The sequence below is a fragment of the Podarcis raffonei genome, chromosome 9 (assembly GCF_027172205.1).
Source record: "Podarcis raffonei isolate rPodRaf1 chromosome 9, rPodRaf1.pri, whole genome shotgun sequence".
Classification (NCBI taxonomy): domain Eukaryota; kingdom Metazoa; phylum Chordata; class Lepidosauria; order Squamata; family Lacertidae; genus Podarcis; species Podarcis raffonei.
The window spans coordinates 54,792,582-54,817,488 of NC_070610.1; the positions used below are offsets into that span (position 1 = coordinate 54,792,582).

General features: G+C 41.8%; 1 protein-coding gene across 18 annotated transcripts in view; it reads left to right on the forward strand.

The window, feature by feature from the left end:
* CAMK2D (calcium/calmodulin dependent protein kinase II delta) overlaps positions 1-24,907 on the forward strand; it is a 137,392-nt gene extending 112,485 nt beyond the window's left edge. For 11 of the 18 annotated variants that reach the window (XM_053403668.1, XM_053403670.1, XM_053403672.1 and 8 more), the window contains 5 exons: positions 2,998-3,046; positions 17,031-17,106; positions 18,522-18,616; positions 22,560-22,788; positions 24,750-24,907. In XM_053403668.1, the coding sequence (XP_053259643.1) occupies positions 2,998-3,046; positions 17,031-17,106; positions 18,522-18,616; positions 22,560-22,788; positions 24,750-24,825 (525 nt within the window). In that variant the 3' untranslated portion in view covers positions 24,826-24,907. Of the gene's footprint in view, positions 1-2,997; positions 3,047-6,561; positions 6,617-11,397; positions 11,546-12,419; positions 12,641-17,030; positions 17,107-18,521; positions 18,617-22,559; positions 22,793-23,468; positions 23,906-24,561 lie in introns of those variants that run through there. The other 7 variants (XM_053403686.1, XM_053403681.1, XM_053403685.1 and 4 more) reach the window with 6 other exon arrangements.

Here is a 24,907-nt window from a genome sequence, read left to right on the forward strand (position 1 = left end):
GTGTCCTTGGAACCAAGTTTTTCTGTCTAGCTGAGGGGGAAACATTGGAGCCAGGCCAAAAGCAAAAACTTTAAGACTGCAAGGGAACCAGTAGAAGTGGAAAGGGAACTTACCAGCCAGTGGACCTGAAGCTCTCCCCCCCCCCGCCCCCAGCTCTGTGCAATGCTCTTCTTCACTGAACTTCAGACGTTGTTCAGAACATCATCCAGATGCTCACATCTGGGCTGGCAAGGATGTTCTCTGGATTCCATGAGTATTATTTTATTGCATTTTTGGTCGTTTGTTTTTTAATGTCTGCTGTTTATAATGGCTGTGTTTGTTGGATTGGATTGCATATCAATTTTCCCCCCTTTCCTTGCATGGACATAAAAATGGGCTAAGCAACTGTTGAGCCATGGCTGGTGTGGTAGTGCTAGAACCCTGGAATTAGCAGCTTTCCTTTGCGGGAGAAAAGGAACCCATTTTCTATCCTTTTGTCACTTTTGGAGAGTTAAATTTGGGGGGGGAAAGTGTTTGCCCACCAAATTTCTGGTGTAGCTCTCAGTGGTGGACATGTTGCCTATCCCTGGACTAGGTAATCCTGTAATTGGTACCCCATAATTAACTAATCAAAGAAAATGTAATGGTATGCTCGGACATCACTATTCTTTTCTGATTTATTTCATATAACAACTGACAGCTACCCTGTTTTGTGTTTGTGGATAGTACTTGTAGTTCACACTACGGGCCTTTCTCAAGCATGTATCCCAATTTATCGTATTTATATCTCCAGTTCATTTGCATATTTATTTTACAGTCTCTGGTATATATATATAATATATATAAGGCAGATTGTGACGTTTGTTTTGCTACCACCTGCTCATGAACCACATTTTGTTGTTCATATTGTGTTGAAATATGCAGTTTACAGCCTATATTCGCTAACACTTGAATTTTCGGTTTTCACTTGAATAAAAACAAAAAAGCAAATGGGACAAAATGATCCATAGCTCTTTGGCATGACTACATCTACTTGTTCTGTACCATTATGGAAAATTGATAAAACTGTGTTCCCTTTCTGGGGTGTGGAAATGCCCCAAACTAAAATGAACATCATCACGGAGGTGGAAATCACTTGTAGGGGAAATCGCTCTTGAAACGTATCGTATATTGGGGGGGGGGAGGGTCTGTGTGGAGCCTTTTTAGCATGATGGGAGAAATGAACATGTCCATGGAGTTGACTTGTGAGGTGGTGCATGGAATTTCATGTGGTTGTTTGCAGATTATGTAAACATTTTTAAGATTGTGTTAACATAACCTATAAAGCATGATACATCTGTGTTCATGCCTCTTGACTCTTGAGCATTCTTAACAGCAGACAGAGCATGACGGTTTATTTTGAGTGGTTGGACAGATGTTGGGGTGGCGTGACGCTCGCTGATCTATTCGTTGGTGTGCATACATACATCATGTCTTTTAACCATCAACATTGCATTAAGCATTGAATTATTTTAAGAACATATAAAAGAACACTGTCAAGGTCTTTTGGGATTCATGTCTCCCAGGGTTTGGGGTTTTTTTATACCAAGCCGTAGAACAAACGTCTGAATCCAGACTTTTAAATAAAGCTCACAGAAACTACTGGCCCATAAAATTGTGCAGTATACTTGCCCACTCATGACAATTTTAATCATTTGTGTTCTGAGTGGAAATAAGAAACAGTTTTCTTGTCAACATGAAGGTCAATCTTACTTGTCTCAGGTGACCAGCCAAATTTACAAACCTGTGCTTGATCCACTTTCAGCATGGTCCTAATTCCATGAAGGAAGAGATTTGTCTCACGTTTTATATTGACTGCTTGTTTTGCTCTTTTCCTTGTATAAACTTGTTTTAAAGACAGACTTTTTTGTCATCTTTGACAGTGTCCTTTTAAGCGTGTAGACTTATTATTATTATTATTATTAATGCATAAAACTCTGACAGCCATCTGAGATGCTTGTCTTTTTGACAATATGGTGAGTTTAAAAAACAGCTGCCTGAGGAACAAATAATTGTAAACCAGTAGGGAATAATATATCTGTCAAAACAAAACAAAAAACATAGAAACATGAAATCGGACCACTTCTGTCTTTAAGCTTCCTTAATAACTTGCTTTCATCTTGAACACATGTCTTTAAAAAACAAAACTGTGGCTGGGATCCAAAGAGCGGCATTTATTTTTAATTTATTGCCTTTCTGTACCCCCACCCCAATATTCCAAAGGTCATGTACAGAAGGGGTCCCTGGATGTTCTCCATTCCAGGCACTGACCAGACCCCAACCTGATTAGCTTCAGCAAGGTGGCCCCTATAACTATTGTGATGCTGTTTGGGATGCCAAGTGAGGCCTTCATTTTTGTTTGATGTTTTGCTTTGAATAGGAGACTGCAACACCATGCCTTCGGCTGCCTTTGAAACTCTTATCTGTTTTAAAAGTACTTTGTCATCAACAGAGTGGGGAAAAGGTGCTGCCACTGTTTGAGAAACAGAACCTCAAAACCCCTTCAATACCTGGACCTTCTGGTTCCATAGTTCTTTGGATCCTGGCAATATTAATATGAAACCACAGATTTGATTTATATGTCTTACACAGAATGACATTCCTGCACTTCTTATTTGTAAAATGGCTGGTTCTGATGGTCAGCTTAATGTAATTCACCATCCTCTGTCTAAAAAGTATCAAAGGGTTTTAAGAAAACCAGTCAGCCCATTTTTCATGGTTCTTCCCTTACAGTCCTGTGAAGTTCAAAACAAGAAACTCGTTGTCTTTAAGCGTTCCTTTCCAATCCAAGCGAATTGCGACCGCTTCATATTTGGCTTTAAGGGTAAAAGCCCATCACCCTCTGTGTTTATTTGTTTGAGTCTTGCAGTCACGTGGTCTGCTTCTGGGCTTTGCATGAGATATTTGATGACATTGTAAATATAAATAAGTAGTGGAGTAGTAGATCAGTCAGTTGATTTTTCTTATACTTCTCAACAGGAATCCACAGAGAGCTCCAACACAACCATTGAAGACGAAGATGTGAAAGGTATTTAGCTGTACTTGTCTGGTACATTTCTAGAATTTCTTTATAATATCAAGAAAATGTGATCTTACTATTCTACTAGCTGCCAGTGTCTGCACGGCCGGACTCTGCTAAAGGCGTAGAAGGCTGGACGTCAAATTTTGCATGTGCTTAATGACACAAACAAGGTGACCAGGCTGAAAGTTTCAGAGAGAATTAATTTTATTACTTGTTTATTGCATTTATATCCCACCTTTCCTGCAGTGGACTCAAGGCAACATGCATGGTTCTTCCTTTCACCCTCACTATAACCCTGTGAGGTAGGTTAGACTGGGAGACAGTGGAGGAACAAAGTTCACCGCAGTGACTTTTATAGCTCAGTGGGGATTTGAACCTGGGTCTCCTTCATCCTACTTCTAACCACTGCACCACACTGCCTCCCCATATACTCTGTGCTGTAGCTGTAGTCACTTTTGCTGCTGCTAACCTTACCACTACCTGCTGGCCTTCAATTCATCCACTCTGTGGTATGAATTCCGGCAGAAATGTGGATAGGACTACATTAAAGCAAAACAACAACAACAACAACTCACAACAACACCCTCACCATTAGGCTCCTTTTTTGTATCTTCAACAATATGTCCTGTTCTACATTTGCAGCTTCACATGCTCATTTACCACAGTTCCACCACAGAGCTTCATATGGAAATTAAGGTTCTGGCCTGGTTCAAATGCTGATGCTCCTTTGGTGTGGGTTGGGGGCAGGCATAAGATTTTTGTCGTCTTTCCTCACCCTCCCACCTATCCTGCCCTTAAGGCCACATGGATGCACTGGCGGATGAATGTAGGGGCGGGAGGAGTGGTCCGCCCCAGGTGCCATGGGGGGGGGTGCCGCCGCGGCCGCCCCTGGGACGCTCGGCGCTTCACGCACCCCCGGGACACTCACCGCTTGCCGTGCACACCCCCAGATGTATGCTGCTACCGGGGCCAGAGCACATAGCTCCACCACTGCATGGATGTCATATCTAAGTAAATTGAGTGTTCATAGGTCTGAACAGCATAAGAAATACTATAGATAAAATATGGGTCCACACACATGGGCGAAGAGCATGGGGACTCAGTTAAATGGAGAGTGAAATTGGCGAAATGGAAAATATTGAAGAATGTTGTATTTATCATTAAATAATGGTTTTTTTTCACACTTCTGTTTCAAACATGTTTCTTCACTACTGTTTGTTCTAAGAAGCATTTTTATAAACAGTCTGTTCAGATGCCAGTATTTTTGTTTCCTGGCCAGATTTATGTTTTTCTTTTACATTTCCCTCTTTTCTCCTATTACTGTAACATACTCTCATATTTCCTTAGGCCACCTTTCCAAAACTGGTGCCCCCCAGATATTTTGTACTACAACTCCCATCAGCCCCCACTTTGCTTGCTAAGGCTGATGGGATTTGTAGTCCAAAGCATCTGAAGAGCGACAGCTTGGGGGAGGCTGTTATGAGGGTGTGATCTGTTTTCTTAGTCAGAAACACATGCATAGTCTCCAGCTAGTCTCCCACGAGAGGATAGTAGCCACTTTGATTGCCATGATTTCTATGCGTGATTTCCCCCTGAAAAAGTGCTTTTTTTCAAGGCCACAATCAGTGTACAAAATGCACATTGGTGGGTTCTGTGGCTGAAAAAAAAAGAGTTTTTTGCGGGGGGCATCAGGTGAAATCACGGCAATCAAAATGGCTGCCATGCTCTTACAATAAAAAATGGGAATGTGGTGTCTTGGACCTTGACTTCAAAGTGTCTGGCAAGGGTCTGGCAAGGCATGAAAGGCCATCCTTCTCATTATCCATTTCCAGAGTCTCCAAGGTTGTTTTGCGGGGGTGGGGGGTGGGATATCTTAAAAGTATCCAGAGAACAGAATAATCATGAAGCTGAAGGTCACAGATAGTTTGAGCTTCAGCTCAAGATTGTTCACGGAGCACTGGTTTGACTGTCAGTAAATGGGCAGATTTAATTGTAAATAATAGGTATTTTTTATACATCCTTGCTAAAGCTTTTTGGAAAACTATGCAACATTGTAAAGTTAAAAGATACTGGAAGTATAAGAAATGAAATGAAAAAGCATTGTTTTATAATGTGAAATTAGTTTCTTTGGGTACTATAACCCAAATGGTTTTGTTTTGCGAAGGGCTTGTTTTTCCACCAGCTAATGGTGCTTGTATCTTTTATAAGGCTTTTAAACTTGTTACAGTAATAATCTGATGCAATGGAATTAACAATTACGTGCAAAGAATAAATTTATTAGAGAAGAAAAAATAAGGTATTGTTTTGTGGATACTGCAGATTTAAAGATGAAATTTAAATAAATAGAAGTAATGTTGGAAGTCTTAGGTGTTTCGGGTTTGTATTTTTTTAGGAAGAGCAAATATATTTGTTAATAATATTTATAGCACATGCTGTAGAATGCTTTGCCTTCCTGCGCAGCAGCTATAGCAGTTTCTTCCAAATACGATTGTGTCTTCCATTATTTATTTATTAATATACTGTGCTTTGTATAATGGATTCCAGGGCAGAGAATAGCATAAAACACCAATATATACACTAAAACCATATCGGGAACAATTTGTGACAGTAGCCAGAGATGGGGAAGACATTTGAATCGGTTCATATTTAAAAGTGACCTCCCTAGTTCACAGTTTCCAAAATAATACAAGAATCAGAATACAGCATACCTTTGAAAGTCACGCTTTTCTGATTTTGCAGTAATGTCTGCAGAAAAATGTCTATTTGAGTAGGTGTTTTTCAGTTGAATGCCCCCTTTGCCCCTTAGAAATCTTCAAAGGATTGAGAAAGTGATGCAGGAAGTTACAGAGGGTAGGGGAGATGAGCAGAAAATGTGGCGATATCCTTGTACCTGCAGTGGTAGCCTCCACTAGATCCCACTTCCCTTGTTGAATGTAAGGATCTGACCACTGAAACATGTTTAGTCCCTTTCCAGTATCTTAAGACTTTGCCAGACCAGAAGACTGGGATTCTTGGGAAACCAAAAGTCTGCACTAAACATAAGAAGAATCCTGCTGGATCAGCCTAAAAGACCACCCAGTCCAGCATACTATTGGGCAACCCACAGTGCATAAGGGAAGCTCGTAAACAGGAGCTGAGCACACCACCACTCTCCCTATTTGTGAATCTCACCAACTGGTATTCAGATGCATTCTGTCTCCAACAGTGGAAGCAGAGCATAGTCATCATGGCTAATATCCTCCCTGAATCTGCTTGTTATCTAACTTGGTGCAGGATACGAAGTTCCACGCTTGTGTGGCGATCCTGAAGATACTAAGAACATGCACATCCTTGAAAAGAAGGATTAGAATAATGGCCAAACATTAGCGTTCATCAACCTCACAGTCTGGGTTTGTCTTAGTGAAGTCTATAGGACTACTCCATGGGTTTGTGAATCACATTTATCAGCCTAGCAGGTACCTTATGAATGCAACCCGTATTCCATATTTAATGTTGTTTTTACTGATCTGCATTAATTGTAGCTCGACCAGAATGTTACGAACAAACTGACTTAGGTGCACTGGCTACTCTCTCGAGGTAATTATTATTTATCTGGGTAAATAGTGCATATTGCCATAGGAAAGTAAGGATATATTCCTTCTGTGCTGGCATCTGAACAGAGACCCATAGTGGTGAATAGTATCCCTTTCAGCTTTTGGGTCAACCTGGTTTTTCCGTAAAGAGTTCTTGTTGATTTTGCCATGCTCAAAGATGTTCACTTGTTGCGTGTGATTGAATTACCATTTTTGCTTTAGCCTTTTCTTTTTTTTTCTCCCCCCCCCTCACATTTTCATGCCCCACATACAGCTCTCAGAAAGGAGGGTGACATGGAGGTGTCATGTTCTACTCACCATCTCTCTTCTCCCATTGCTTCTTCATCTTACCTGTCGCCATCTTTGTTGTATCCCAGCGGCCGCTCCTGCTGCCTGTGGCTCCTGAGGATTCTGATCATACTCTACCTGCTCATCTTTGTTTGTTCATATGTTGTGTTTCTTTCCATCAATTCGGCGGCAAAGTCCAAGAAAATTACAAATTCACAGAGTCACTTGCATGAATCTGGGCCCTCCCAGTCCACTCCTTCCTCTCTTTTATGTAAGTTGAGAGGTGCAGACAGTTCACTTCATTCACTCTGTCTCCACTCCCAGTTGTAGAAATATAATATTGAGTCTTGGCCTGAAACTTGCAGTGGGCTTCAATTTAATGTCTGGATAACCATGTCTGTTTAACACTGGAGGATGTTCTCCCTTCCTTTGATGAAACTAAACCTATTTTTGACTCTTCTGTGAGGAAGAAAGCCTATTAAAGAAATCATTTTGCCTGCAAAGTTGGGTGAATTTGAATTACATTCACTGGGACGAAAAGGAAGGAAACTCTTGTGTTTTATAGACAAATCAGTAGCGGGTTTAGGAATGTTTGTGTTGCTGATGTAAAACCAGTGATCTTGTCCTCTCTTTATATTCAGTAGGCTCTTGGGACGTTTGTTGAATTTTTAAAACACTGTTTTATGATTTTGAGCCACTTTGGGGAGTTTTTGTGTGTGTGTTGAGCAATGGAAAACAAATGTTTAAATAACATAATTAATAAAATGTAGCACAGGTCAAGGCACACTCCTCCAGGATGTTCTCCTGGACAAGACCCATTAAATGAATGGTAGCACTACCAAGCCCTATTATTAATTTAGTATTACATTTATACCCCACCTTTTCACCAAAAAACTTAAGGTGGTGTACTTGGTTATTCCCCTTCCCATTTTATCCTAAAAATAATCCTGTTAATCGTGATTCCATTCATCTGCACCACACTTGGCCCAGGCAAATATCTTGGTAGATGTGCCATAGGTCAGAGATTATAGTCCAATGCAGCATATTCTCCAGGTCGCACACACACACACACACACACACACACACACACAAATACATCCCTGTTTTGGTGGGGGTGCAGTGCTTGGTATTTCATGTGCTGCACAGATGGGGTACATTTTTATTTATTGCAGTTATTTACATCCCACCCTTAAGGGTACAAATCCATTTGAGGTGGCTTACAAATAATGCTGACACGTTAGTAAAATCATAATAAGTAAAAAAAAAATCAAAACCAAAGACATGAGTTAGCTATACAGGAGATCCAGTGTATCTGAGGCAAGGGTTGCATTGCTTTTTAAAGTTTATATATGAAGAAAATATTAAATCGGGAAAGGGCATAACGTTTAATTTATGGGTAAATGCAGTAGAAAATGTTGTGCTTCTTGCTTCGTAATCAGAAGCAGAAATTACTTACAGGACAAGTAAATATAAGCAAGGCAAAGTTATATAGATACATTATGAAGGAAATAGATTCCTGTGTGTTTTGTTCTTTACGAGCCTTACTCTGACTTGGTATATTTCTGCTTGGCAGTAGAATATCTCAGTGGCTGCAAAGAAAGATGATTCAGACTTGTATAAGGAAAGTGAGAACTGCTGCCATGTAACTGCATTAGGATGGAGTGCTGCAAAACAGAATCATAATGGCATGTGGCTGTCCTGTAGAAATAAAACATTCAATTATTGTGATGGAGCCAGATGGCAGCTATTGGCATTCACGGGTGTTAAGTATAAATAGAGCATGTTGTTAGGGGAATTTATGAGATCCGTAAACACCCCTTACCCATTCTGGGTATAATTTACCAGAATGCTCTCTCCTGTGCAAACCCCACCGAAATGATTAGGAGCATAAGTTCCATTTGTTTTTTATGGGGTTTGCATATGATAGGCCTCAGAGTTAGCCATTACCAGTTTAAAATATGAGTTGGTATATGAAAGTTTTATCTATCTATTTAGCTATCTATCTAAATGCATGCATAGATACAAACATATTACATCTCAGGTAGAATAATTTAGTCGAGGTATAAATGCCCCTGTTTGCACAGTGTGCTTGAAAATTCTCCTGTGCACCCAGTGCAAGAGCATCAAGATCTCTGGTGCTCTTGTCCAGCCCCCATTCATTTCACTCGGCCTGCCATGCGCTATTTCAGAATGGCATATCATTTGTGATTCTAAAAGCTCTGCTTCTATTGCACTTTTTAAAAGCATTTCCTGAGATTCTACAGTTACTCTTTCCAGTCACATTTTTTAAAAAAACAAACAAACCCCAACAACATTCGTCCCTTCTTTTTTGTAGACGTGTTAGACAAAGGCAACAAGAGAAGCAGGCATTCCTATACAAAGTACTATTTTAAAAGGCACCCATGGGGCAAACTGCTGAAATCAGAGTGAGGAATTTGTGGCCTTCTAGGCTTTGCCGGACTACAACAGCTTCCACCATCCCTGTCCATTGGGCATGCTGGCTGAAGCTGCTGATGGGAGTTGGAGTCCAATAACATTGGCAGGGGATGGTCGCCGCATTGTTTAAAGAAAGTGGAACTTTTTTCTGTATAGTGTTAATACGATGTGTTGTAAACCAAATAAACAGCAGCAGCCTCATAAAGCTCAGCTACTGGAGATTGAATGTTGCCCATAATCTTCTTTTAATAGAGCTGCTATTCAGAGTTTGTCAACATTTAGCTGCAAAATGCTGTATTGGTAAACTTGGGCTGCCATTTTGATATACTAGTCAGCATAGTAATGTTTCTTCATCGCAGACAAATAGATTACGAGGCCTACAGTTTTGTCCATGTTTTCTTACGGGTAAATCCCAGGCATAGAATCAGGCAGAGTGCTATTGCATACCCAGTGGAAGAGGCCTATTGCCTTTTTTAGTATCTGTGAGCCTTCCAAAGGCATTCAACCCAGATGCTGAAGTAGGGTGGATGTTACCAGAATGCTACACTAGATGGACATTAAACTGATACCGCCATGCTCTTTTTATGTGTTGTGGGAACTTTCAGACTTGCAGAGTTTATTGTGGCATAGGCATTTGTAAACTAATTGGTGCTAGTGCATGAAAGCTTATGCTACAGCAAATATGATTGTCTTTAAAGTCCCACAAGACTCGTCTTGTATGTGTCTGTTGCTGTAATGGAATAACATGGCTCCTGCCTGTTTTATTTCTGGCCTGTATTTTCATAGGGTAGCTTTGCCAGATACATGAGTAGTTAATAAAGTGCCACAGGACTTAGTGTCCTTGTTCAGTCAAAACAAAACAGAAACAAAGAGATTCATCCCTTGAACACATAGGCTTTTTATTGGCTAATTATTAGGTAAACACAGATGACTGGGAATGATCTTTGGATGAACAGAGCATTGTGCCAATATAGTGTCAATGCACTTTTCAGAAGATTGATGTTTTCCTGTCTGTTTCTGAAGCACAGTTCAGCCCAGAAGCAGAAGCCACAAGGACACAAGCTTTACCTCCCACCCCAATCTGTCTAAAAGTTGAAATTCCTTGGCATCGTGCCATGGGAGAATGGTGCTGTAAGAGCCATCTGCTTTATGCAAAACAGTTTCATAATCTTATCCTGCTCTAAATGATCTGATTGGTCAAATGCAAAGGAGGGAGGCACTCCTGGATCTTCTAATAATTATGCAGAAGAGGGAATTTTTGCAGGTGCAGCTTCTCACAGAATGGTGAGAGGAAATCCCTTTCCACACAGGGAAGATACATGAGTACTGTCCTCCTCCTTTTGATTTGATCAGTCTAAGCCACTGCTGTCCATTTGGTGAGTTGGGACCTAATAGTGGGTTGTGCAGTTCTAAACAAACCAAGAAGACGCCCCAATCCATGTCTGGGTGACAGAAAGGTCTTGTGTTTGGAACCAAAGCTCAGAAAATTCAAAACCTCCATTCAAAGTTTTTAAACAGAGGTTGGATAGCCATCTCTCAGGGATTATTTAGCTGTGATTTCTGCACTTCAGAGGGTTGGACTAGATAACACTTGGGATCGCTTCCAACTCTACAATTCTCTGTTATTAAAAAAATTATCTGGAAAACTCAGTGGATTACAGGGATACTTCCTAAGTCTATTTCCTAAGTGGCATGTTATGAATATTAGTGGCACAAGTGAACAAAAATTAGCAAGCTTCTGTGTTGAAAAGCTATGAATTTAGAATGTAAGCCAGCCTTCCAGAAATTTTCAAAGTGCCCAGAAATGTTGTGTTGTTACTTAGCAACAGTGTGTGGCTTTTCCCCAGCCTGTTGCTAACTGAAATATCTTTGCTGAGTGCAATTCACATAACAACAAGAAAAATAAATAACAATAAATTAAATAAATAATTTTATTATTTGTACCCTGCCCATCTGACTGGGTTGCCCCAGCCACTCTGGGCGGCTTTCCTTTAATGCAAAGCTTCTCATTCTTAAAGTGCTGAGAAGCAAATGTTAATGTTTCTGTTTTTGATTGGATAGGTATTGCGGCCCTTTTCTTTTCTAGATGGTGCTGTTGCTTCCGGAAAAAAAAATGAGGTGACTCTAGATGGTGACAAATATTCACTCCTCTCTCCAAAACCTTCATAAGGAAACTTTGGATTCTGAGGGAGAATGAAAGAGCCCCCCAGGAAAGTAGGTCTATGTCTTGCTTATCTGGAGGTGGTTGTGGGTGTGCCTTGTTTATCAGACATAGGGAGAAGTAAACCCACTAACACGAATTTATCAAATTTAGAGATATGTTGCCACCCCTGCCTGTCCCCTGCCCTGCATGCTTGATCTGAAAATTGATTGGAATGATCAAGTGTTCAAGTTTAGTACTTTACAAGAAAATAGAAGGGGTTTTCAAAAGTTCGTTTTAAACACTTGTTTAAAGCTTTTCCCAAGCTTCAACCCCCATCTTCTTCTGCTCTCCTGCCTCCCTACCCCTGCCTGCATGTATTCCCCATGAATGAATTGAGAAGGGTGGCCAAGGGGAGGTCTGTGTGGTTTTAAATCATGTTCTAAATCAGCCTGTGCTCAGCTTTTCTTGGTAATCACTCCCACCATCACCTGCACAAAAAGATGGGTGCAATCCGACAGGGACAGTGCCAGTGCCAGCAACCCCTCTCTTTTATCACCTGTTTCATATTTTATCGGTATTGTCCTCTCCGCTTCTCATTTGAGAATGGGTTGTATCTCAGGGGCAGAGTACATGCTTTGCGGGCAGAGAATCTCAAGTTTTATCTTTGGCATCTCCAGATAGGACCAGAAAAGTCTTCTGCCTAGTACCCTGGGGGGCCAGATGGGCCAGGGGGCTGACTGGTTCCTAGTGATGGTAATTGCCACCACCATATAGCTGATACCCAGTGCATAAATTAGCTTCCTCTTCCTTTTGTTAAGGGGCCTGGCATCCTGGTATGGGCAAGCTGGGAGGTATACATATCCTTTAGTGTGTTTGGATAGCAGATAGTCCATATGCTGACACTCCTGTTTCTCCTGTTTCTCGTTTTTCTGTTCATTAGGGCATGAGGCATTTGCGTTTTCGCTAGGTATGCAGAGAGTCTTGGGAGAATCTTTTCTTCTTAGGAAATTGAAGAGAGAATCAGCTGCTTAAAACTTCTGCCAGATCATTAGTGAGTGAATCACAGTGAATCACTTGGAGCAGCAGACACTGGAAAGTAATATCACTGTACAGATGACAGGCTTAAGTGTTTAGGTTCACCATAAAGTCATTCAAAACATATTAAATAAATGTCTCTGGCTTTTTCTTTGAAGAAAAAAACAACCCTACTCTTCAGTAGGAACTTAAATAATTTTCATATGAATGATATGTATTATTCAATAAGAACTTGAATCATTACCTGTTCCCCCAAGTAAGTTTTAGCCAGATCCAGTTTTGTTTTGCTTGAAAAGACTCCTGTCTAAGACCTTGGGGAGGGAGATGGACCATTGGTCTGACTGGTTCCTAAGTGATGGTGATTGCCACAACCTCCTGGTTTCAGGGAAAAACCCAGAAATTGTTTTTCTAGAGCAGAGTGACTATCCGTACCATACATTTAAAACAGTCCTATACAACTTTAATAGTCATGGCTTTCCTGAAGAAATCATGGGGAGCATAGTTTTTTAAGGGGGCTGAGAGACCCCTCACAGCAGTACAGATCCCAGCACCCTTAGCAAACTAATTTTCCAGGATTCGGGGGGGGGGGGGAGATGTCTGCTAAAGGAGCATGAGTGCTTTAAACGTATGGTGTAGATATGATCATATGGCACGGCAGACTTCCTTGTAGAGGGTGATACAGTAGATTCTAAACTTCTTTGGAGTCACTATATGAGCACAGGAATAAATCACTGCAGCAAGAGGCTGTATTAAATGCCCTTTCCACCCTCACCCTCCTTGCATACATGCATGCATGCATGCATGCATGCATGCATATAGAGGGTTGGTTTTGTTTTGTTTTTTGTAGAGGCTTGGGTCAAAATGCAATACTTGCCCCTGGCAAATGACTTCCTCAACCCTTCGGAGGACTTATTGCAACACACAAGCGTTCCTGGCATCATAAGCATATAAAGTGAAACGGGAGGATTATGCTAAAATAAAGTAATAATATTTGGAATTCATATTAAATTCCAAAGACTTAAATTTTCTCTTTCAGCTTTGATGAGTTTTAGATTAAGCTCAGTGATCACCCAGCTGCTCAACTCTGAGCACATAAACGGTGCAATTGGTCTGTTTGCAGAGGTTGCCAGCACTCTCCATCTTCCATCCCATGATAGTTACCTTCAAATGTGTATGAGCTGGTCACTCCTTCTTGCCAGTAGGGATTCCCAACTCTGGTTCATAAGAGCAGCACCAAATTTGTTGCATGTGTACAACTCTGAACCCAGTGTGCACACCAATTAAGCCAGAGTACATGATTTAACTCCATGCCTTTGAAAAACTTTAGACTATCTGACGCTTGATTATGAAGGTTGACGGCAAATCTGTAATTCAGAGACCAAGGGCCAACCTGAAACATGCATGGTACATGTCTTTGATTCAGTAGATGTTGTGATGAGCTAAGTTTGGGTTGGATCCAGGGTTGTTGCTCCATACATAGAAGTTCCTTCCGTTCATGGAAAGAAAGTTGTACTCACAGAAAGACCACTTGCATGGCCACAGCTCCCCTTCTCCAAGAATGGGTGTGAACAGAGAAACATCCAGCCCTGATCAATGGTATAAGCACCAACTTAAGGCAAACAGATGCCAGGCTATCTCCTATTAAAGCGGTAGGGAACCTTTGGCACTCTGGTTATTTCTGAGCTACAACTTCCATTCTCCCTGACCTTTGGCCACGCTGGCTGAGGCTGATGGGATTTGGAATCCAATAACGTTTGGAGGGCCACAGGTTCCCCACTCCTGCCTTAGTCTTTATGTAGCCTTCAGCTGGCTTTGCTGTTGTCATCCTACAAAAGAAGCAACTCTTTGTAATACTTGGCCTTGGGTATCATATATGCTGCAGAACTTCAGAATCCAAGCATCATTTCTCCTCTTAGATTATTTCTCATCTTGTGCATCCCGTGGAGGTTTTTAAGCAGAGATTGGATGGTCATCTGTCATGGATGCTTTAGTTGAGATTCCTGCATTGCAGGGGTTTGGCCTAGATGACTCTTAGGGTCCCTTCCAACTATGATCCAACTATGTTGTTTGCCAGTAATGTGCCAATGAGATTGCAGCTCTGCAAGTAGTAAAGGATATCATTGGTGAGACCCTAAGTGTGTGCAACAGGATTCAGGATTGCGGAAGGTATATTTGTATATAAGTGTGTGTGTGTTTGTGCACACATGTACAGGAGTGATTAAATAAAACACAGTATGCACTAATGTAAATTGGCATGTAATGGGAAAAGAAGCCAGATTCACAAAAGAATGGGACCTAACTGGCTATGTCAAGCTGTAGCTGTGCTAGAAAAGCTTATGGGAACCAAACAGAATGTGACTGAGCAAGGGAATGCTGTAGCTCAAAAAGCCAGTGCCATTAACAGGTGATAGTTTCAAAAGCAATTGGATCCAAGATGGAGGTGCTACAGCATGGCTGCAATCAGGGTTGTTGTGTTTGGTCTGAAGCTTTGAAGTGAAAAGGAGAAAAAGGTTGACAGGCTGGAAAGAAACTGAAAGAGAACTGCAAGAATGAGAAAAGATATCACATGAAGAAGGAACATTATGCCCTTAAATTGGACAGCCAACAAGTCAGGCATTGAAAACTGTGTCTCTCTTGATAATCTTTCTTTTGAAGTTCTCTCAGGTCGTTTGCTGTTGAAGGCCTTTCTCAAACTCTTGTCGTTCTGCTTTTTTTTAAAAAAACAACAACACCCTTCTGGTCTTATTTCCTACTAAAAATCTTACATCCCATGTATAAACCTGTAGCTGCATTCAGCACGGTGATGAAGCATTTCTGTTATTTGTATTTCTTGCTCCCAAGTTTTGCTTGCTCTCATCATGCTTGCGGGTCAGCTTTCCAATGACTCAGGCAAGGGCAAGAGAGTGAAGTTTCTCATATAACTGAGCACTGTGCTGCTTGTAGCAGAAGCAATCATTTTAGAGCCAGAAGACTCCTGTGCCTTTATTGAGTAGGAAAGAAATTCACCTTCTTGATGGTTTGCACCTATTCAACTGGAACGGACAGCATAGTGTAACTGCATGGATATATGCTCTGAGCTGCAGTTGGTATTTGGTGTGCAGACCCTTGACAAATGTGTGAGAAAGCTAATCCTGCCAAGCCCCTATTGTGCTAATGAAATGTACACACACACACACACACACACACACAAAAGTGTGTTTGTGTGTTGGGGGTGTGTGAGTAGTGCTGGAAGAAATGGTGCCAGATGTGATAGAAACGTACAGCCACAGCCGTGTACAGCAGCAACAAGGCTTCCTTAATCTCATTTCCTGGGGTTGTAGGATTGTGCAGGTACATTGCTTTCAGGTCAGCTGATACAGTTCATGCAGTTAAAAGCTGCAGAAATATAAGCCTGATTCAGTTGTTGTCACAAACTGAATTAAGTTGAGAGATACCCATTCACGGTGTTCCTATTGAAAAGTAATCTCCTAACCTCTGGCTTTCTGGATTTTCTATATTGTGAACAAGGAGTACTGCAAACTAAATATGAGTTGCCCATTCTGTGAAACACACGTGCTACTTTTGAATGCAACAGAAGTAAGGCTTAGGGAATGGTATCAACAGATGCTGTACTGTTGCTCATTAGAAAATCCATACTGAAAAATACCTAAAGAGCAAAGCCCACCCAGATGGCACATATCTCTGTTTGCAAGTACAATTCAGGCCACATCAGTTAAGGAAAACTTATTTTGGATCACTTGCCATCATTGTGACAAGAAGCGATTGGCACGGGGGCAGCCTGCAGTGAGTGGGGGAGGTCTGGATCAGGCCTGCCGGCCAAATCCTATTCCCCACCCAGGATTAGGGCATAGCTACGGTACTTTCTGGAAGCACAGCTGAGTAACAGGCAGATAAAATGAACCCAAGGAAGGAAGAGAGGAAGGAAGCATTGGACCCCAAAGGAAACAAAGGTAGATCAAAGTCACTTTGGAAAGGACATTTTGATGGGTACTGGCTGTATCTTTATGGCCATGTTTCCATAGCCGGTCCACCATTTTATGGGCATCTCAATAGTTTACAGATATTTTCTGGTGATTTGATTACAGGAAATGTGCACATCCCACCTTTGAAGTTACAGAAACTGGAGGATGAAGCTAGATGGCATGCATGAGAGAATCAAACTCAAGTGGCATAGTCTGCTAGATTCTGCAAAGGATTCTTTACAATTTTCTCTAAAAGCTTGATAGGTTACAAAAATCCTTTCCAAATAGATCTCTGGCATTTGCTTTATATCTCTTCAAACAAACAAAAAATGTACCAAGTTCTAACAGCAACTTAACTCTTCTTGCTATAATGTTGGGAGGGAGGAGAAGAGAAGAAGCATCAGTGAATGAAGGGCAATCACGTTGATTGGGCAGAAATCTCAATGGCTTCAACTCTGTAATACCCTGAGAGTCTTTTGTTCTGCTGGTTTCCATTGCACTGTGCAAATACCTCTGAATGTGCCATCTTATTCATGTCTCTGTCTTGTCTTCAGCTCGTAAGCAGGAGATTATCAAGGTTACTGAGCAGCTGATTGAAGCTATCAATAATGGGGATTTTGAAGCCTACACGTAAGTTGCATTTATTTTATTTTTCTTGAGATGGGGTACAAATGCCGAAGGCTGTATCCAGTGTCTAGTTTGCACAGTTGTGAGAACAAAGAATTCCGTAAATGTTCATAGACAGTAAAATAATCCAAATACACTTCATAGAAATGGGTAATAAAACATATAAGGCTAGATGTTCTGTCTTTACTGTGGGAAGTCACATTCGCAACTGGTTGACCACTTTGAGAAGAGCGTGGGACTAGATAGCCCTTTGACCTAATCTAGCAGGGCTCTTCGCATGTTTTTATGAAGCAAGTGTGTGACTTCTTGTATACACTTGAGACTTTGCCCATTCTGGCTGATTAAACCTAGTCAGAGGAGGCTAGGTAGAGTGGGTAAGAAGAGTAATGAATGTCTCCTAAGAGGAATGCATTGTCCCATCCTTAATACGACTCTTGTGAGACAGTCTTAACTAATAGGCTTCACTATGTTGATTACCAACAAGTCTTGTATTTCCCATTCTTGAACAGGATTTTCGTGTGTGGTAGCATCTCAGCTCCATGGGTTCTTGGGATAGATTATCTAGAACCATTTCGATCGGTATTCAGATCTAGTTTTGGTACTGGGGCAGCTTTGCTCACCTTGGTAGACAGTATTTTCTAGGAGCTAAACAAGGGGGAGTATGTCCCTGTTGGTTCTGCTGGACCATTGATGATTATCTTTCTAGACCACCTGGTGCGATGAGTTTAGGAGAGACTATTTGGCGACAGTTCCAGCTCTCCTTTGAGGATTGGTTCCAGAAAATAGTAAGAACATTAGAAGAGCCTAATCTAGTGATCGGGCAGATGGCATGTCTGGTATGGCATCCTGTTCTAACCAGATGCAAGCAGGAACTGAGTACAAGAGTGCTTTCCCATCCTGCAGTTTCCAGCAACTGGTATTCAGAAACATACTGCCTCTGATAGTGGTGACAGAGCATAGCTATCATGGCTAGAAGTCATTGTTAGCCTTTTCCTCCACGAATGTATGGGATGCTCTTTTAAAGCGATATGTCAGTAGCCACCATTGCCTCCTGTGGAAGTGAGTTCCATAGTTTAACTGTGCAACCGCACAGCCACACTTCTCCAAGATGCAATCTTCATGGAAATTGTTGCAATCTCATTGGGTTGCAGACCACCAGCACCAGTGCCTGGTCAGGATATCTGAATCCAACCATGACTGAATCTTCAGCATCAGTGAAGATACAAAATATATCTTGCTCATGTATATTGCTCATTTAACTCTGCAGCACCTAGGGCATAGAACTAAGCATATTTTTACACCTTCATGTGGTTTGTTGGTTCCATTGAATCTGGAAGATGACAGCCCAATCCTCCACTTGGTTGATCTTTAATCTGAATGGCTCTTGAAATGAGCATTTTCTCCTCCCTGCCCTGTAGGAAGATATGTGATCCCGGCCTCACCTCATTTGAACCTGAAGCTTTGGGAAATCTCGTAGAGGGAATGGACTTCCACCGGTTTTACTTTGAGAATGGTATGTTAATAGTAATTCAGATAATTTGAGGTCTTGTGTATCTGGGAGATGTTAAGCACCAGTTGTTGGAAATACTGTACTCTTTTGCATTTCAGATTTGTTTAATTAAATGGGGGAAAGCTTTCCAACATTCCCTCTGATCCATGAAATGGGCTTAGAAATTTGAATCACCTGTTCTTTTTTAACTGGAAATACTGGGGATTGAACCCTGGGACCTTTTACATGCAAGTGAACCATGGAAACTTTCCCCTTATTCAGATGAAGTGAGCATGATATGAGTTGTTAGGAAAGTGGCCTCACAACTGTGGGTTTTGCTCCTGACCTAGTAAACCCATTTGTTCCAGTGTCTGAAATTAGGCACTTCATTGTGTATCAGGAGCCTACAGTGCTTCTCTCTCTTGCTATGTGGGTTTTTCCCCCCACCACATTATATATCTGAAAAGGCCTCCCTGTTTCCAGTTATAAATAAGTAACTGATAGCAAATTGCCTGTGTCCCCCACCACAACAAAGAACTGACACGGCTACTGTGCATTATAGGAAGTGCGTGGGATTTGAACAATTTCTTCCTATAGACGTAAACATGCAAGGTGCCATCATGCTCTGCAGGTTATGTGGCCACCAAGTGGCAGCCACACCAAATGCAGCATGACCTCAGTTTAGTGTTACGCCGAATCCATAGCTTCCCAGACTTTTCATGTTGGTGACACACTTTTTAAACATGCATCATTTCGTGACACAGTTATTCAGTTTTACTGGCAAACTGGAGGTTAAGCAAATCCCTTCCCAGCCCCGGGAGGAGCGCAGGGAGCATTTTCAGCGACACACCTACACACGGCAGCCGACACACTAACGTCTCGTGACACACAGTTTGGAAAGCTCTTCCCTAAACGATTAACAGGCCCAGTTTCATGACTTGAATTTGGCTTGTTCAAGGAAGCCATAACTAAAATTATCTACAGTTTGCCAGGTTTCAAAAATGTGACATGTTAAGGTTTTATTGAAAACAGAAATGAACAATTCCATGCTACTCAGCTTCAGAGGAATTGAGTAAGAGGGAGGAGCATGCAAGCCAGCTAGGTTCGCTCCCATCACAATAAGCCATGGTTTACTGTGTGTGTTGTGGCATCCAAATGCAGCCACTGAAGAAACATATGTGATTGAATTGTTTCATGGAATTGTTTCTATGCCAAAAAGTCACATGAAGAGGATGTGGAAGTAACCTGTGGCAGCAGCATGGCATTGCAAATGAACAGACTCTGAGGCCCTTATGTTAAATAAATGTTATTAATAATTGTATTTGTTGCTGTTTTAAAAAAGATCAGTTATTATTGTCCCTCCTAAGTAGAATGTGAGGTGTTGCATGTTTCTCAAAGAGCAACCATTTGTAAAGCACTAATAGCTTGATTTCTGAGATACATATATGAGTTAAGTCTGTTTGCTCAATGAATGTTGATTTTTTGTTTACTTCTTCGCTGGAAAAAACAAGGAAGACCTATTTATTAGACAATAACTCCTGGAGAAAACCCCCTTATGGTGCCTGCTAAAATCTCATTTGAAATAACTCTGATAAATTTCTTTAGCAAATCTCACTGCCCCTTTAGCACCAGCTCACTTTACAAGACTGATCTATTGTTATAGTGCTCGAAACACATCAGTGTCCCATAGGGGCTGATTGTTCGTACACTGCTGAGGAATATAAATCCTCTTTTTAAGGTTCAGTGCCTGAGCCACATAAAAGGAACAGAAGCTTCATTTTTACTCAGGAAGGTACATGTTTCCTCGCTGTATATCCACAAGCAAGCTAGTGGAGAAAACACAGCGTTCCTCTTTGGATAACAATTCCACTAATGTGTCAATGTGTAAATTATGGTATAAACAGCTTTTTGCTTCTGCATAATAACGGCACCCTGCAGGTTGCAAAACAACAACAAATGCTCTCGTATTTGCATACATGGAGGCAATCCAGGGTGCATAGTGGGAAAAAGGATTTCACCCATGGTTGGATCAGCAGATAAGAGAGCAAGCTGTTCTCACTTAACTGTATCCCTGCCCCCCCCCCATCACACTTTGCTCCTTCCTTCCCCCATCATTACTGTTGGCATTATTATATTCTGATGAAGCAGGATACCAGTTGCGTATACACACACAAAATGGATGCTAACTTTAATTTGGGCATGTTTTGAACCAGCACCAGTTCTTCTCTAGAAGAGAATTGCCTCGCAAATAAATAAGGTAGTTGAATTTTCTCATCCATTCGGCTGACTAAACTTCAGTTTCTCATACATATTCCTCAATGTCCCTCCCAGGAGAAATAACAGCCTGTACAGAATAAGGGGTGGTGCAGAATTTGTTGGGACTGGAACACAGGAAAAGGGGTTAATTGTTAGCGTGTGAGCTCCAAATCTTGGGGTTCCTTTTCTTCGTCTCAGCAGAGTTCCTCAGAAAGTCTTCCTGCGTCTTTGGAGCAGCAGTCTAGCCCTCTCTTGGTGAATTCCTGTGACAGGAATAGCCACCTCACCCATCCAGTTATTCTCTAAAGTCTTTATTATATACATTACAAGTTGTACAACACCACTGGTCTACATATAAAATAAGAAACAGAACTATATCTCTGCTCCGAGCAGAGAGACAGACTCACATATTCTGTCAGACACACTGACTGCCCTGATAAAGACACCTGTTGCAGGGGAGAATTCTCGTTGCTAAGCAGATGTGAAGAATGTGCTTCAAGGCCGTGCTTCAAGGCTCGTTTCGACTTTATTTTGGCAACGCACTATCGTTTAATGCCCTGTTGGCATGCCATGGTTCCGGTCCAGATCGCCAGCTGCCCCACAGCAGCTGTGTAAACAACAACACACATTTAAAGCACATTCATGCCACTTTAGTAGTCATGGTTTCCCCCAGGGAATTTTGGCGACTGTGCTTTACCCCTGAGAGAGAGGGCTTTGCCTCACAGCACCTTTTTACAAACTGCAGTACTGAGGATTCTGTGGGGGGAGCCCAAATGTATATGTGACCAAACAAACCCAGGCGTGTTAAATACATTTTGGCATGTAACCTAAGAATAGGAAGCCCTTTTCAGCCAAGAGGCCATATTCCCTCACAGGCAAAAATTTCAGGGGGTCATACATGTTAGTTGCTAACCAAGATGTTATTTGGTGGTTGTAAGGATTATTTAGAGAGTTCATTTTAAGCACTTTAAACACTCTCCGCAGGTGGCGCTGTGGGTTAAACCACAAAGCCTAGGACTTGCTGATCGAAAGGTCGGCGGTTCGAATCCCCGCACGATGGGGTGAGCTCCCGTCGTTCGGTCCCAGCTCCTGCCTACCTAGCAGTTCGAAAGCACCCCAAGTGCAAGTAGATAAATAGGGACCGCTCTCTAGCAGGAAGATAAACAGCATTTCTGTGTGCTGCGCTGGTGCTAGCTCGCCAGCTGCAGCTTAGTCACGCTGGCCACGTGACCCGGAAGCTGTCTTCGGACAAGCGCCGGCTCCTGGCCTCTTGACCGAGATGAGCGCGCAACCCCAGAGTTGGTCACGACTGGACCTTTTGGTCAGGGGTACCTTTGCCTTTACCTTTAAACACTCCCCACATACAATCCATGAATTTTTGCTTCACATGTTAAGTTTTCTCCATTGTCACATCTGTGATTGGGGAAAAGATGTTGACAATCACTAGTATGATAAAGGGTGTGGGGTTTTTTAAACAAACAAACAAAATTCTGCATCATCTTTTAATTAATATCTCTGCCTCAGCAAGATTCTGTGGTAATGTAACACATTAACTTCTGTGGACACACAAGCCAAACAAAATTCAGTGTATTTTCAACTCCCATTTAAAGCTCAGGATCTACATTTTTTAGAAACATGCCCACATTTTATTCAGGGCTGCATCCCATTTGTGCATTATGAGTTTTATAGCATGTGCCATTCCTCCCTGCAGCTTTGTCTAAGAGCAACAAGCCAGTCCACACCATCATCCTGAATCCACATGTCCACCTCGTGGGGGATGATGCTGCCTGCATTGCGTACATACGGCTGACTCAGTACATGGATGGGAGTGGGATGCCCAAGACAATGCAGTCGGAAGAGACGCGAGTCTGGCACCGCCGCGATGGGAAATGGCAGAATGTTCACTTCCACCGTTCAGGATCACCAACAGTACCTATCAAGTGAGTAAAGCATTCTCATCTTCAGTTTGTTGTCTGTCCATCTGTTTAAGTGCTCTTTTCTTTGGCCACAGTTATTTGTCTTCCAGGCCCCACATTCCTATCGACTAGGTGTCTCTTGAAGGGAGCAGAGAGCATTTGATATGTCCAGGCCAAGCAAGCTGCTGACTGCTACTTCCATTTCATATCTACCTCAGTATGCACCAAATCAGCTTTCGAAACCATTGAAACTGATTCCTTAGAATTTGCAGCGATGAATCCGCACAAATTCAAGTGCAGAATGAAGCCCACTCAGCTGCTGTAAATACACGTTTCTAATATTATTTAATTTTCGCTGGGTAGTGGCCACAAATTCTCCCTTTATTGAATCAACAAAATGAATCAAAAGCTGCAGCTCCCATCTGCTCTACGGCTTCTGCCTACATGATTACTGTTGAGCCCTTCAGACCAGATTTCCCTAGCCCCATAAGATTGGAGCATGTTACTGAATTCTTCTTTTTGCCTGTTTTTTTCAATATTTATTTAGAACAAATATTATTTTACCAGGGTTTTTTGTTTTATCTGCGTTTTTATTACACTTTTCTATTGTTTTGGGGTCTTTAGGTTTTATCTTTGTATATGGCTTAGAGATTTTTAAATATTAAGTTGTTTAGAAATACTCCTAATTAATTACTTTTGCTCAGGATCAGTATATTATCTGCACTCTGGAAACAACAAGATGCATTGACCAAGATAGCATCAGAGTGTTCAGGCTTTCGCCACACCTTAAATACAGTATAGGCAATTCCCCATTCCCACAAGCCAAAGGGACGGCCAGGTATGGTTTAGGAGGACTCACCAGGGTGCTCTTTTTGCAATTTTGTGTATGCGCACATGGGCCCGAAACAGAACCCCTGCATAAATGGAGCATCACCTGTATTGCATAGTGGAAACTTGAGTTGTAATTCACAATAGCATATGATGAACAAAGCTTTGCTTATATCTTTGTCTTGATCAAATCATTATCATGTTGATTTATTTGAATGAGGATCGATGTTATTGAGCAATTCCCTACAAGGGATAAACAAAAAAGGGTGCATGGATAATTTGCACCTGTTTGTACTTTTAATAAAGGGACGTGGGTGGCGCTGTGGTGTAAACCACAGAGCCTAGGGCTTGCCAGTTGGAAGGTCAGTGGTTCGAATCCCCGTGACGGGGTGAGCTCCTGTTGCTTGGTCCCTGCTCCTGCCAACCTAGCAGTTCAAAAGCACCTCAAAGTGCAAGTAGATAAATGGGTACTGCTCCGGCAGGAAGGTCAACGGCATTTCTGTGTGCTGCTGTGGTTTCGCCAGAAGTGGCTTAGTCATGCTGGCCACATGACCCGGAAAAACTGTCTGCGGACAAACGTCGGCTCCCTCGGCCAGTAAAGCGAGATGAGCGCTGCAACCCCAAGAGTCATTCGTGATTGGACTTAACTGTCAGGGGTCCTTTACCTTTACCTCCTTTTTATTAAACATTGAAATGTCACAGTAGTTTGAATATGAAAATAGTGGTGTATGTAATTTGATTTCTCTGTGTGTGTACATATATAAATACACACAAACACACACAAAATCCTAATGTTTTAGTTCATTTGGAAATTATGACTTAGCCCCGAAAGTAATATTTCAGCAATTAATGTTAGTCTCTCTTTCTCTCTCCCTCCCTCCCTCCCTCTCTCTCTCTCTCTCTCTCTCTCTCTCTCTCTCTTTCTTTCTCTCTCTCTCTTCCTCCCATCTTTCCTCTCACCCCTCCTAGCTAAATGTCTGCGGTGCCACGTTCTGTCCTCCACACTCTGCACTTGGTTGGCTACCATCTTGGCCACTCCATTGCCCTCTTCATGCATGTTCTTCGAGTGCATGAAGCTGTGAAGTTTCTACATGTGATACATTTACGATGCATCATTTTGTTGTATATTCCATTGGTACTTTTTGTTTACACTTCAGTGAAGGGAATGGATGCTCCGTGCAAACTGAAAATGGAAGAAAAGAAGACACGGGAGAAAAGAGGGAGGGCAAGTAAAATGCTAGAGAATATACAGAGTATACTTCTCATGCCAGAAGATGAGTAATATCTTCATGTGCAAACTAAGGGAATGAAGGTT